This window comes from Diabrotica undecimpunctata, chromosome 9, assembly GCF_040954645.1.
Source record: "Diabrotica undecimpunctata isolate CICGRU chromosome 9, icDiaUnde3, whole genome shotgun sequence".
In the NCBI taxonomy this organism is placed as follows: domain Eukaryota; kingdom Metazoa; phylum Arthropoda; class Insecta; order Coleoptera; family Chrysomelidae; genus Diabrotica; species Diabrotica undecimpunctata.
This window is the reverse complement of record NC_092811.1, coordinates 24,131,981-24,146,057: the sequence shown is the minus strand read 5'-3', so window position 1 is coordinate 24,146,057 and position 14,077 is coordinate 24,131,981. Positions and strand designations below refer to the sequence as shown.

The window sequence follows — 14,077 nt, the reverse complement described above, 5'->3', positions numbered from 1 at the left end:
ATATCCCCCGTAATATCTAGAGATTAGTTTATTAGATATTTAGTTTTTGCAAGATTTATTTTTAGTTCTATTTCTTTTGATTTTGCATTTAGGTCTAATATTATTTCCTGCAATTCTTCTATGTTTTTTGCTATTAACCCTACATCATAGGCAAATCTCAGGTGGTTCAGATCTTCGTTGTCTATCTGGATTCTTTATTTTCCCATTCTAAAGTTGGAAACATATCTTCTATAGTGAAAGCCACAGTAAGAATGCAGTGTTGGTCTTACGACGCGCAGTGATGCCGCTAATGTCGGCACAGTGGTAGGTGTGTGGTAGTTTGGCGATAGACTGGGAAATCAGGACAGTACGTGCTTCGTTTCAAAAATCTTAACTCATTAATTTAACTGAGTTAAATAAGAGAATAAACAAAAAAAAAACAAACTAATTCTATAAAAAAAAAACCGGTATACATAAAATATCTAATACCTCGTAAATAATTATATACATATATACAAAAAAATGCAAGTAGTTTACCCTATACGACACGATCAATATATATATACATAAAATATACAAGAAGATCATAACTGAAACGTACTGTACGTACAATACTAAAAAAACAAATGAGCATTTAAACTGAGATATTTCTCGTTAATTAATACTAATCGCAATCCATATCTAAATCGTCCTCTGAATAATCTCCTATATTAATTATCACCGGTTCAATATCTTCCTGCAAATTGTCCACCCCAAACACTTTTTCTTCTACTTTCTTGATGTGGTTCTTTCAATTCACTTTTTAGGTAATCTTCCTCAAAGAAAATGTTGTTTTCGATTAGTCAATCCTTGACTTATGCCACATCCATACCACAAAACAAGTTTTGCTTCCAGCATGAAGAAGAACAAACCGAGGACCTCTTTGAGTTGGATCTTTCAGTCTAGTACAGTAGGGATCCCTTTTATGGGGGCATCTCGTAAATTTTTGATCGTTGTGTCCCTCCATTCCTTTTTGCCGACAGCTAGTGTAGGAACATAGTGTCCGCGCATGCGCGGAAAGTGTGCGCATAATTCGGCCTTTTACTTTGATACTTCTGAGCATTTGAAACTTCCCCAATACAGATTACCAATCTCTAAACAGATAAGTCTAATGGTGAAGATGTCCCTTTAGGATTTTCCAACTTGCTGGTTTTCGATAGGAATTTTAATCGATTAGTTCCAGCTATTTTATAGGCACCACAACCTCGTCTTTCATCCCATCTCGTCAGTTGCACAACGCGTATATCTTTTATACACAATGCATTGTACGCAAAAAGAATTTATATAGATATTATTATTTAATTATTAGTGATAGATTTTAAGTAAGTGAATAAAAAACTATTATTTTCCGTTAAACCACGTAGTTGTCGAACCATCTTCAAAAAAAAAATTGTAACGTTTACAGGATGTTTTTAAACTGTCATGTACTTATTAGGAAACATTGAGCAGCTATAATACATGATTTAATTTGATTAAAAGTATTCATCAGTGCCGCCCTACTTGCGGAACATTAGGATGACTACAAACGTTGAGTAGGTAAGTAGTAGGTTCCACTTAGGAAAACGTTAGATCCGAAGAGGAAATCTTCTTCTTTTTATGTAGACACGACTGTGTCTGTTTTTCGATGTGCCTCCAGTAAGTCGTCGTTCCATCGTTTTCGTGGTCTTCCTACTCATCGTCTTCCAATTGGGGAACCGCCTATTGTCGTCTTTACTACTCTATTTGTTGTCATTCGGCTTATATGATCGTTCCATTCTACTCTTCTATTTCTTACCCAGTTCTTAACGTTCTCCACCTTACATCTACGTCGTATATCTGTACTTCTAGCTCTGTCCCATAGTGTCTTGCCATCAACTTTTTTAAGTGTTTTCATCACTGCTGTTTCTAACATCCTTTTTGTACTCTCTGTGTCAGTTCGTGTTTCTACAGCGTATGTCATTATCGGTCTGATGACTATTTTGTAAATTCTGCCTTTCATTTCTTTCCCGATATTTTTATTTCTCCATATTGTTTCATTCAGGCAGACTGCGGCTCTGTTTGCTCTATTCACTTGATCTTCCACTTCAGTTTCGAGCTTTTCGTAGCTAGATAATTTGATGCCTAGATATTTAAACTCCATCACTTGTTCTATTATCTGACTTTACAGCTTCAATTTACATCTTAGTAAATTTGCTGTTGTAACCATGCATTTTGTCTTTTTTGGGGAAATTAACATGTTAAATTTTCTGGCGGTTATATTAAATTGGTGCAGGGTGCAGCATACGTTGTAAATCGTCTTCACTTTAAGAAAGTATTGCGTCGTCGTATAGGAAATCGAAACATAATATATAAGATATTTTCAATAAAAATTGTCATTTATTCCCATGAAATAGAGTGGATAGTATGGAAATGCCACAAGATAATAGTTTTAGACCCGTATATTTGGTTATTCTAGCAAATCTTCACTGTTGAGTTCCTAATTTATATAACTTGAAGATTAATAAAATAATCTACAGTTGTTTGAGCAATATAGACAGTATATGGATAAAAACAACCTGTAATGCTACCTAATACCTTATTCTTATTGAGCAAAATAATAAAATAATCTCACTATTAATGTATTTTATGGAATGATGAGCAATGTATATAGTTCTTCTAGCTTTATGACATAGTTGTTTGATAAAGAGCTTAAACCGTCAAACTTATGGTTGTCTTTGGTTCTTTCTAAAGTTTTAAATCGATTCTCACTGAAATATAAAAATGTGCATTTAATATACATCTTCTAGTGCAACACCTTTGTTCAACATGCTGTTAGTTGTTTTGCAAAACAAACTGGTTAGTTAATCGGAAATATATATGGGAAAGGATATATTTTTCTTTGATCTCGGGCCCTTTATAATGACTTCAGTTTTCTCTCCAAAGAACCTAGGAATACTGTTAAGCGAAAATATTAGGTGGCTTTAAAAAAATAATGTAAAGTAACTTCTTAGGAAAAAATACATTAGACGACATCTACGCCAAATTTAAAAATATTACATTATATAAATACATAAACATTAAAAATTCAAATTTCTCTAAAAAAACATCTCTTCATTATTACAAAAATTTGTTCCTAAGAGCATGCTTGACATTGACAACTGTAAGTTATACTGGGACCTCGCTGTGCTCACAGACCAAACAGTAGCCCATAATAGACCAGATCTGATACTAGTTAATACACAAACAAGACTTATAGATGTGACGATACCTAACAAAAATAAGAGTGTTAAATACAAGGAGATCACAAAATACAGAGATCTTGAGATACAACTTAGGAGACAATGGAGAACGGAAAGTATTTAGACGATACTTACTATCTTCTCTCCTATTGAGCATTTAGATACTAATTTTTTTGATACATAAGTATCTGGATTAAGTGAATTTTTCCTTTAGAGGGAGGGAAAGCAGCATGGATTAAATCTGGATTATTCTTTTTCTTATTCCTCAGCTTCTCCCTTTTCAGGAGTAGCTGTTCACCCGTGTACTCTGCTTCTCTCTTTGCCACCTTGTATATATCCTTATCTTCCTCCCTTTTAGACCTGTCACACCTCATTCTTCTCCCTAATCTTCTGTTGCACGTCATCGTTCCACCAACAAGTTCCTGTGTTCTTTTAAAGAAAGCCCTTTAATTTTTCCTAGCACTTCCTCTTCCACTCGTACCACAACTTTACTATTAGCTTCCCACGAGTCATTTACCGCATCTTTTTACTCAAAGTCTTCCAGCACTCTACTCTTAAAGACTTTTACCAAATCCTTATCCTTTAACTTCCAGCACTTTATTTTCTGGTGTCCTATTTGCTTTTCTTTCCGACTCACCTTCGTCTTCATATCTATCTATCTATCTATACAGCCCTTGCTGTCCAATTTTGGACATAGGCCTTCTCTTCCTTCTTCCTCGTCTCTCTATTGTAGGCAGTTTGTATCCACTTCGGGCCTGCGTGTTTCTTTAAGTCATCTGACCATCGCATTTGTGGCCTTCCTCTTTTTCGTTTGTAACTATATGGTCTCCAGTGTAAAATCATCTTATTCCATCTGTCGTCTTTCTGTCTTACGGTATGTCCAGCGAACTTCCACTTAAGTTTTGCTATCTGCGTTAATATATCGGTCCCTTTTGTTTTGTTGCGGATCCAAGTATTTCTTTTCTTGTCTGATAGCCTGATGTTCAGCATTTGCCTTTCCATAGCTCTTTGGGTCTTTGCTATTTTTTCCATGTTTTCCTTTGTAACCGTCCAAGTTTGAGAACTGTAGGTGATATGCCTAATGTAATTCCTCTGCCTAATGTAATTCTCACCTACGGTTCTCATCTTCATATTATCTACTATTATTAAATCTGGATTTAGTAATAAAAGTAAATTGTAAAAAATAACTGATAAAGTAAGAAGGTTATTAAAGATTAGTGTGTAGGAGGGTGGAGTTATGCAACAACTTAAATTAAAAAATTAATTACAATCCTTTGTAAAAGGTATATATTTAAAAACCCAAACGGGCTGTGTTAGACAAAACGTTTTCGGAATTCATCATTCCATCATCGGTGTCTAGGAGTACATGAATGTAGCCACTAAATTTATGGGTAAAAACCCGTTAACAAATAATTAGTTACATTTGTTCGACATTATATCTTATAAATAATTAGGATGTTAAAGTTACCGTTGGATTAGGTAACATGGCGACATATGACTCCACGTTGAAGTTGCAAGTCCTGAAACGGTGTGTCTACGAGGACTTTATGGAAGCAACCCAACGGTAACTTTAACATCCTAATTATTTATAAGATATAATGTCGAACAAATGTAACTAATTATTTGTTAACGGGTTTTTACCCATAAATTTAGTGGCTACATTCATGTACTCCTAGACACCGATGATGGAATGATGAATTCCGAAAACGTTTTGTCTAACACAGCCCGTTTGGGTTTTTAAATATATACCTTTTACAAAGGATTGTAATTAATTTTTTAATATATGGTATACAGCCAAATACAGGAACGTAGATTCCTTGTGGAACTTACATTAGACCAGTTTCAAGTAACATTGCATTTTTATTACGCACAAGTTTTCAGGGAAACTATTTTAATTACAAGATAAGTTTTCCAAGTCGAACTAATGTTCCTATATGATGTATTGACAAAAGAATCATATTTTCCAATTTGGACATATCAAATTTTGTCCACCGTTATAGATTAATAAATCATAATTTCGCGAGATGGGCGCATGGACTCTCGGAATTACAAGTATGAGACGTATAGAAGCCTTTGAGATGTGGGTTTTTCGAAGGATGCTGAAGATTTCTTGGACAGAGTGACCAACAACGAGGTGCTAAGAAGAATGGGTAGTGAGAGAGAATTGCTAAATATTGTAAAAAATGACTTATCTAGAACATATTTACAGAGGAGAAAAATACAACTTCCTACGACTTATAATGGAAGTGAAAGTGGAAGGAAGAAGCGGTCCAGGAAGAAAAAAATGCTCCTGGTTGAAGAATGTAAGAGACTGGACAGGCATGGACACACATTCGATACTAAGAACAGCTCAAGATAGAGAGCAATTTGCTGTAGTTATAGCCAACCTTCAGTAATGTAGAAGGCACCTTAAGAAGAAGAATCTCGCGAATTTGATGAATACAGTGTGTAATATACTTCATTAAATTTCAAGATAAGCTCGAGATGAACGAGTACCGATCACGTGTCTGGAACTGTTTACCTCTAGCTTATCTTGTTTAATAAAGTATGGAGGCGTTAGTAATAATTCCCATCACCATTAGTAGTTAGTACAAATAATCAAAAGTACAGTATGTTAAAACTCACCATGACTTACACCAAATTATGGTTATCTTCATAGTCAAATATTGGAATAATCAGTACAATTTTCTCAGTGCAAATAACTGTCTAAACTCATTGGTTGGACAGAGCTGATTAGTGTAAGGTAAAACTGTACAGCGATAGGCAACGCGCAGATAGCTTATCGAGGACGATTATATACAGTGATATTTGTAAAACGTATAAAGCTAAAACATTGACCAATACTCAGCAACAGCGATCCCAGAAAGCATCAAGCTAGACGTTAATTTTAAAATAATGTTCTACCTTAATTGTTTCTAAGTGTAATGTCTGCACTCGTCCTCTTCAGTAGAATTCTACGGTTCTGTCAAAAAATCAACAAAAATAAACTAAAATAAAAATTAAAAATTTGTACCTAAATGCAAATGAGTACTAGACTTACCTAGCTTTTTCCTTTTTGTGAGACAACATGGTATATTTACTCACTTCTGGAGAAAATCTACAAGGTTCTAAGTTATTGCTGACCAAACGTCTACAAACAAAGATTTAAAAGATGTCATATCTCCTTCTCATTTTAAAATACATACAAAATACAATCAATGATACCTTGTGAAGACCATTTGAATTTGTCAAAATATTGAAGATTTGTACCAGTAAAAAGATTTAGAACTTTTAGTTATCCAAAATGGTTTAATGCCAACTTTTGTTATTTAGTTGTACAGAAAAAAATTACTCATAATAATTATTTGGCTTCCTGTAATCAAGAGAATTATGTGATTTTCTCAGAACTTAGAAGATTGCGTAAAGATTTATCAAATCAATGTTATAGCACTTTTCTGAATCAAGTAAAACATAATTTATAAAGTGATATTAAGTACTTTTGGCAGTTTGTAAATAGCAAGAGAGCGTCAATTGATTTACCAGATAGTATGTATTATGGTAATGTTATAGCAACAACTGGACAATATATTGCAAACTGTTTCAGTCAATTTTTTTCAACAATTTCGCCATTCGCCACAATCAAATATTAATAACTTTTAAATATATTAGTTAGTTTATTAGATAGTTTTATTTAAAAAGATAATTATTTACTTGTAATAATTTTTTATTTGCCACAGTTTATAGCCCAGTAACATTTATAAGTTTTTGTAGCATCTTCTGAGTTTGTAAAAGGATGATGACATGTAAGTTTTCTTTGTTATTTTTGGTATAAATCTCTGTAACTATTAATATAGTACTTTTTTGTGCCATCTGTATTTTTGTAACTGTTTGTGGGACACAACAATAAATGTTTAATTTATTTCTCTGAACCATTTTGTCTTTTTATTTTAGAAAAGTCTCCTCTAGCCTGACCCTTTTTATTAAGTCTAGTAGCTTCGAGACTATACCTTCCATGTAGCTATTTGCCGGTGGATTTTCTTCTCCTAATGCAAAGAACCGTACATTTGCGAGACTGTCACACTAACATAAAATGTGCTCTGCTGTTTCTTCTTCAAGGTGACAGAATCTGCATAGGTCATCATCTGATAATCCCATCAGTTTCAAGTGCCCATTCAGCTTACAGTGCCCTGTTAGAAGACTACTATGGCTTTGACTGTTTTCCTGTCTTTGCTTATTAGGTCTGCCGTAAATTTTGGCAAATGTTCTGTAATGAACTGTTTCGCCTGTACTTGTCCTGGTAAATTCCTCCACCATTCCAGAGACTTGTGAGCTACTCACTTTCTTGTAGCCGTTCTTGTTACTGATTTTGCAACGCCGCAGAAGGGTTCCGGTCTAATGAATGGCATTTCATCTGCTTTTTCATTGCCCTTATGACCCTCGTGCCCCGGTACCCAGGCTACCGTAACTAGGTCAAGATTACTTTGCCAACAATTCTACTGACCCGAATAAAACTACATGTCAACTTAATCTGATTAGAATGACATGTGAATACACAGACGTCAATCTTAACAATAACAATAATAATAAGTCTTGGTACTTCATATTTATAAAACTATTTATCAATAGCCGTGTCTTTTGCAATATTATGGGGTCGCTCAAGGTCACTCCACAGCCCAGCTCTACATTTTTTATTACAAAGAGAGCTTGCAGCGTGAAATGGAGATGGGCTGGCCACGTGGTAAGGATGAAGGATGGAAGGTCGGCACGCAAGTTAACCGAATGGAGACCAAGACCAGATAAACGAAACAGAAGAAGACCACCTACATGATAGCAAGATAATTTGCGAAAGATGACGAAAAATTGGGTCCATACTGCACAAGACCATGTACTTTGGATACAAACAGAGGAGGGCTATGTACTGCAGTGAACTTAAAACGAGCTGATGATGATGGTAGTGACATCATCCTCTCAATCGCAACTAGCATGCATATCAAGAAGGAAAATCAACAAAAACAACATTAGACGAGGCAGTTAAGAAAATCAATCACTTCTGTAATAACTGAGATATTGCGTTAACCGGCTTTCTATATATAGAACGCGCATTTAATAATGCTCTATCAAACTTTCTTTATGATGAGAAAGCATTAAGAGGGATGTCCATTACTGTATGCAACTGGATCAACGCAATGCTGGAAAATGTCACTTACCTACAAGAAGAGAAGGTAGTGACCAAAACAGCTCAGGGGTTATCCTTTAAAACTAGCAGAAATTATGTAATTTAATATCAATTTAAAAACATTCAAAGGGTTTTCACCCATGTATTTAGTGGCTTTAAACATGTATACCTTTGTAGCAGCACTGAAGATGGAATATTTATTCCAAAAACGTACTGTGATTTAGCCTCAGAAGATTTTTTAAATAAACATACCTTTTATAAGGGATTTTTGTACTAAATTTTTTGTGATATATGGTATACAGTCGACTACAGAAAACTAACTTTTCCTTGTGGATTTATTGATTGATTTGACCAACATTCCATGATACCTTAAAATTGTCTGCAAGTTCTTCGTTTATCGGAAGAATTAAGATTCGTTATCGCTTTGTGATATCGGTTTTTTTGCTGTCTGTCCCATTTGAAAGATAGCATTAAATTCTATGTGTGATATTACATGTTCAATTCTTTGTTTTTGGACAGTGTAAGTTAAAAAGTTTCTATTACCTGTAAAAATCGTCATCTTCTCCTCCCCATCCATAAAATTCATTTGACATACCATTAACTTTCAAATACTGGTCAGATGTTATGGAAACAGCTCCCCCGAATAATGTTAGATATGGTAAATTATACCTGAAATTTTTTAAATTATTAAATAGCATATTTGACTGATTCTTATCTTACATGTAGTAAATAAAAATTTACATGGAGGATTTTAACCCCGGCCAGTGACATAGGGAGGAGCACCAATCTTATATCTTTCGTATATGTGACAAAAATTAGCCAAGGTTTTCAGTTTTACAATTTACTATTAAAGAAACACACATTATATTACAGGATAAATATTATCATGGTAAAAACAAATTGTACAAAAACAAAATATATTGTTTGAATTTAAAAAAAAAAGGTAGACAGAAAAAACACTCTTTAGACAACATTATCTAAGTACATGCTACAAAATATATTGAAATGATCAATGCAAAAAAATTCTTTGATGATCAATGCAAACGACTTTGCATATTTAAAGACTTAGGCAGACAAACGACTTGTAGAAATATTTGGTTTTACTGTTTTGTTTGGATGTAGGTACATATTACAAATAAATGCATGTGGCAAATTGTTAGTGAAATTAATGGTCAATTAAAAAGTGAAAATTCAATAAAAGTAGAGGGTAGTCCTCAAGAGATTGCTGATAAATACATGATCCACTTAAATACTGCTTTAAATAACACTTTATCTCAATTACAATACACTGAATATAAAGACAACATTGCAACTAACATAAATTCAGTGTTTGTCGCACCTGTGACAGAAACTGAAATTATGGATATAACTAAAAATTTAAAAAACAAAATGAGTTGTGGAATTGATGAAATACCCACTAAAATACTTAAACTGTGTATAAAGGAGATAGTGAATCCTCTCACTACAATCATAAATAATTCACTAAAATCTGGTGTATTTCCTGAATGCCTGAAAACTGCCGTAGTAACACCTGTTTACAAAAAGGGTGATCCTAAATTAATTAATAACTATAGACCAATTAGCCTTCTATGTTCCTTTTCAAAAATCTTAGAAATGACTATGTATAGGCGGATAACAGAATTTTTAACAAAATGTCATATTATTAGTGCAAATCAGCATGGTTATCAACAGGGAAAATCAACTCAGACTGCGATTTTTCAATTTGTCTGGGATATTTTGAAATGTACTGAGATTGGTCATATGGCTTTGGGTCTCTTTTTGGATCTATCAAAGGCATATGACTGTTTAGTGCATGACCTATTATTTGATAAATTGGAGAAATATGGTATACGTGGACCAGCATTGAACTGGTTTAAGTCCTACTTGGCAAATAGGAGATATTTAGTAAAAATACATAAAAACACTGAAATAGGCATCTCATCTGAAAGCACTATCAATATTGGAGTACCACAAGGAAGTGTGATTGGTCCTTTACTGTTTGTGATCTATATCAATGTTCTTCATGGTCTAGTGGCTAATACTACTTCCAGCATAACAAATTATGCAGATGATACAAACATTTTAGTCAGTGGTAAAGACATGTCTGTTCTAAGCGTTAATGCTAGTTTAGAGTTCCAGAAAGCTAAAGACTGGTTTTCTATGAATAGGTTGGTTTTAAATCAAAATAAAACAGATCTTCTTTTGTTTAAGACAAATTATGCACATTCAGATATGCCAAACAGTATTATTGTAAATAATGACACTTTAAATATTAGCAGCAGTACCAAATTTTTAGGATTATATATTGACAGTTTTTTATGTTGGGATAAACATGTTGACCAGTTATGTATGTCTTTGAGTAAAGTGATTTACAGCTTTAGAGTTCTAAAAAAATACATGAATAGTAACTCATTAAAAACAGTGTATCATGCTAATTTTGAAGCAAAATTTAGATATGGTCTAATAAATTTTGGCCACAGTAGGGACATAAATAATGTATTTCTGGTTCAGAAAAAAATAATCAGAGTTATGTTTGACTTAAAAAGTAGGGAATCATGTAGAGGGCATTTTAGGAGTAATAATATTTTAACAGTTTACGCTGTATTTATTCAAGAATGCTTACTGTTTCTATATAAGAATAAAATACTCTTTAGGAACTTTGAGCCCAATAGTATAGTAAATACCAGGTTATATAATTATAAAATTCCAATACACAGGTTAAGTATAACAGAAAAAAACGCTCTTTATTGCTGCATCAAATTGTTTAATAAACTGCCTGAACCTATTAAAAGGGAGGAAAGATTAGGTTTGTATAAACATCAAATATTTAAATTACTGGTAGCTCTTGAGCCATATTCTGTGGAGGACTATTTGTATATGTAACGGTTAGGAATAAGTAAATAATATTTTCGTTTGTGACACTGTTTTTTTTAAATAATTTTATGTTCACGGAATGTATATTATTTTCTAAAAATAAAGATTATGTTATGTTATATTAAACATCTCCTTACACAAGTGGTTTGTTAGGAACTCTTTGCGGTTGAGCTCCTATTGGTGGTAAATATGTCTTCAAAGTAAAGTTAGGGCCTCGATTTCAACAACATGGTAGGTTTTCTGCAAGTGCCACTGCAGTATCTTTCTTGAGAAATCTCTTCGATGTGTATTTTAGTATATTTGACAAAAATTTCAAGAACTGATGCTATATTTGAACAAAAAATTTTACAATATGAGAACTGATTCATGCAGGTCTGTAGAAGATTGATTGAGTCCTGGTAACTGGGTAACAATATTGTTTGCCCTTGTTCTAAATTTTAACAATGATGGCAGACATTGCTTCCTCCATTTGGTGACTTTGTCTTTGTGAAAGAAATATAATTCTGGGGCAAAATCATTTTTGTTTGTTAGTTTAGGTAACCCAAATTTTTGTATTGAATTCTCTATAATATGATCTGATTCATAGGGTTTTTTCTGCAATTTTTGTTCACTATTGGAACCATTCATTAGATTTTCAATAATATCTTGTTCTACATCCTCACTATTATCATTAGCTAGCTCAGATTTATCAGAGTACAGTCTACAGAGTAGGATTTATCATAAATAAAAGAGTTGTTCGACATTTACAGACCACAACAGGTATATAAGATGAGATATATTATAAGAACATGTAGCATATGTTACATTTATAATGAAAATAACATGCTAAGAAATCATTCAAGTATATACTCCAACAAGTAAATAAATTTTATCCTAGAAGAAAGAAAGTCAAGATTAACATTGCTAATATGAAATGTCAATGCCAGCACCAACTCATTTAAATTAAACCAACACACTAAGAGCAAAGTTTGATTCATTTTAATAAACATAACAAACTGGTTTCAGAACTATCTAATATTTGTTAAGCATAAAAATATTAATAAAACCATCATACACAACTCTGTAATGCTCATTGAATAATGCTCATTAATTAAAGTTTTCAATTTTGTAGGACTGGACCAAAATATAGTCATCACGTCATAAGCTCAATATATGTGTCAGATGAAAGCCTTCAAACGACAGATCAATTTAGGCCTATCTTCAAATTTTGATAGTGATTACTGAAATAATTGAAACATAAACTAAAAAAAATATTTTTTAGAAAATATGTTTTACAATGTTAGTTTTACTTGTTGTGTAGAATGTTAATATGTAAATAGCTGACAAAGCTTCAGTTAAATTAACCACATATGTGTACAAACAATTTGTATACTTAATGTACTTACCTGAAGCTATCCAAACTGCTAGACATATGTCTAGGCATCTTAGAACAAGCATAAATATTTCTAGAATTAATAGGAATCAGGTCTACATCGTGCAAAATTAAACAGTGATATTTCATTTTAATGGCTAATTTGGCACCATAATTTAACATTTTTGCTCTATTGAAGGGTAGTGAGTCATTTTGATTTACTATAAAAATCCTATAATGCAATTTTTGTTGTTGCAGGTACCAGTGCATATAATTCACAAATATGTTTAATTGATATGGTCTATCTCGATATGGTACTATAATTGCTGATTTCTCTAGAGGTGTGCAGTCATTGGGTGTATATTCTCCACCTGCAAATGACAATAATATAAAAATAGTCATTTTGTGTTACATTACAAAATATTTTTTCAAAATGTTTCTAATTGATTTATCATTTTACTTTTTCAAGCAAAATGAAATTGCTCAACACAAAAGACCTAAACCAATGGATGGAAAGATCAAATAGACAAAGACAGACAATGATTTATAGTGCAGATTATGAATTAAATCTACAAATCAGATATGGGCCTTATGGGAAAAATGGTTTGCAAAATAATTATATTTTTTTATCAATTATATAGTTGAGACTAAATCATTATTGCAAGGTGGTTTGGTGTATGTACAAAAGCCACTTGTTCAAGCAGTTTTATTGCATTTACTCAATGTACAAATCATATCATATCAGAAGTTTTTGATTTAAAAAATTCACATGACTATATTTTTGCCCTCAACAGAAAAACAATCCTAATACTACTTAAAATATAAACTTGTTAACATTAAAAGCACTATACCACATATCTACTGTTCAATTTTACAAGTAAATCATAGACGATTCTATAAAAATTTATTAGGCAATTATTATCTTAAAAACATAAGATAGATATATGGAATTGTTTCCAATAACTAAACCAACATTCAATCCTTGTTAACAAATACATGTCATATTTACCAGAAATTGGTTTTAAGAAATGTTTTTCTTCAGTTATGGTAGATATGTCTACTTCATTATTATCTCTAAGAATGTTCTCATAGGAACAGTTCTTTAAGTCATAGTCAACATGTTGGGGCAACTCCAAATTTAGTTCATCTTTAATATCACCTAGAGGAATATAGTTATAATGTCTAGCATGTCTAGACGGAAAATAAACAGCAACTGCAATTATTAATAATGTAATAACAGCTACAACATTTTTTATCATACTTTCTAGAACACAAATTACATAAGATATTATTTTTAATACATCCAAGCTAGAGTGTTTATTCCTAACACCCTATTAAAGCTTTAGTTTTATTAATCATTATATTCTTTAATTTTTCAATCACATAATTGAAATAAAATGTTTTGATATGTATATTGTTAGTTTATGGAGGTTATGTTTTCGTCAATAAAAAGAATTGATTTTATTGGTTCTTAATTTTTAA

General features: G+C 32.4%; 1 protein-coding gene across 6 annotated transcripts; it reads right to left on the bottom strand.

Annotated features, from left to right (window-relative positions):
- Nucleotides 1–470: 470 nt before the first annotated feature.
- LOC140451496 (beta-1,4-galactosyltransferase 2-like) lies at nt 471–14,012 on the bottom strand. 6 transcript variants are annotated; one of them, XR_011952055.1, is made up of 6 exons: nt 13,569–14,012; nt 12,630–12,966; nt 8,914–9,039; nt 6,256–6,345; nt 5,841–6,202; nt 471–2,744 (listed from the first exon to the last, which is right to left on the bottom strand). XR_011952055.1 is itself a non-coding variant. In XM_072545333.1 (6 exons), the coding sequence occupies exons 1-5, from the start codon at nt 13,852–13,854 to the stop codon at nt 6,159–6,161; spliced, it is 858 nt and encodes a 285-aa protein (XP_072401434.1). In that variant the 5' UTR covers nt 13,855–14,012; the 3' UTR covers nt 471–2,744; nt 6,120–6,158. The 6 variants fall into 6 exon arrangements, 2 of the variants coding, with proteins under 2 accessions (XP_072401434.1, XP_072401435.1); XR_011952056.1 differs by having other exon boundaries at nt 6,120–6,202; XR_011952057.1 differs by having other exon boundaries at nt 5,841–6,177.
- Between the last annotated feature and the right edge of the window lie 65 nt (nt 14,013–14,077).

Excerpts from the sequence above, each read along its gene's own strand:
- LOC140451496 (XM_072545334.1), bottom strand. The coding sequence starts at position 13,854 with ATGATAAAAAATGTTGTAGCTGTTATTACATTATTAATAATTGCAGTT. Across the intron at positions 9,040-12,629 it reads AGCAGTTTGGATAGCTTCAG|GTATAATTTACCATATCTAA; the intron begins GTAAGTACATTA and ends AAAAAATTTCAG. Across the intron at positions 6,346-8,913 it reads GAAGATGACGATTTTTACAG|ACGTTTGGTCAGCAATAACT; the intron begins GTAATAGAAACT and ends CTTTGTTTGTAG.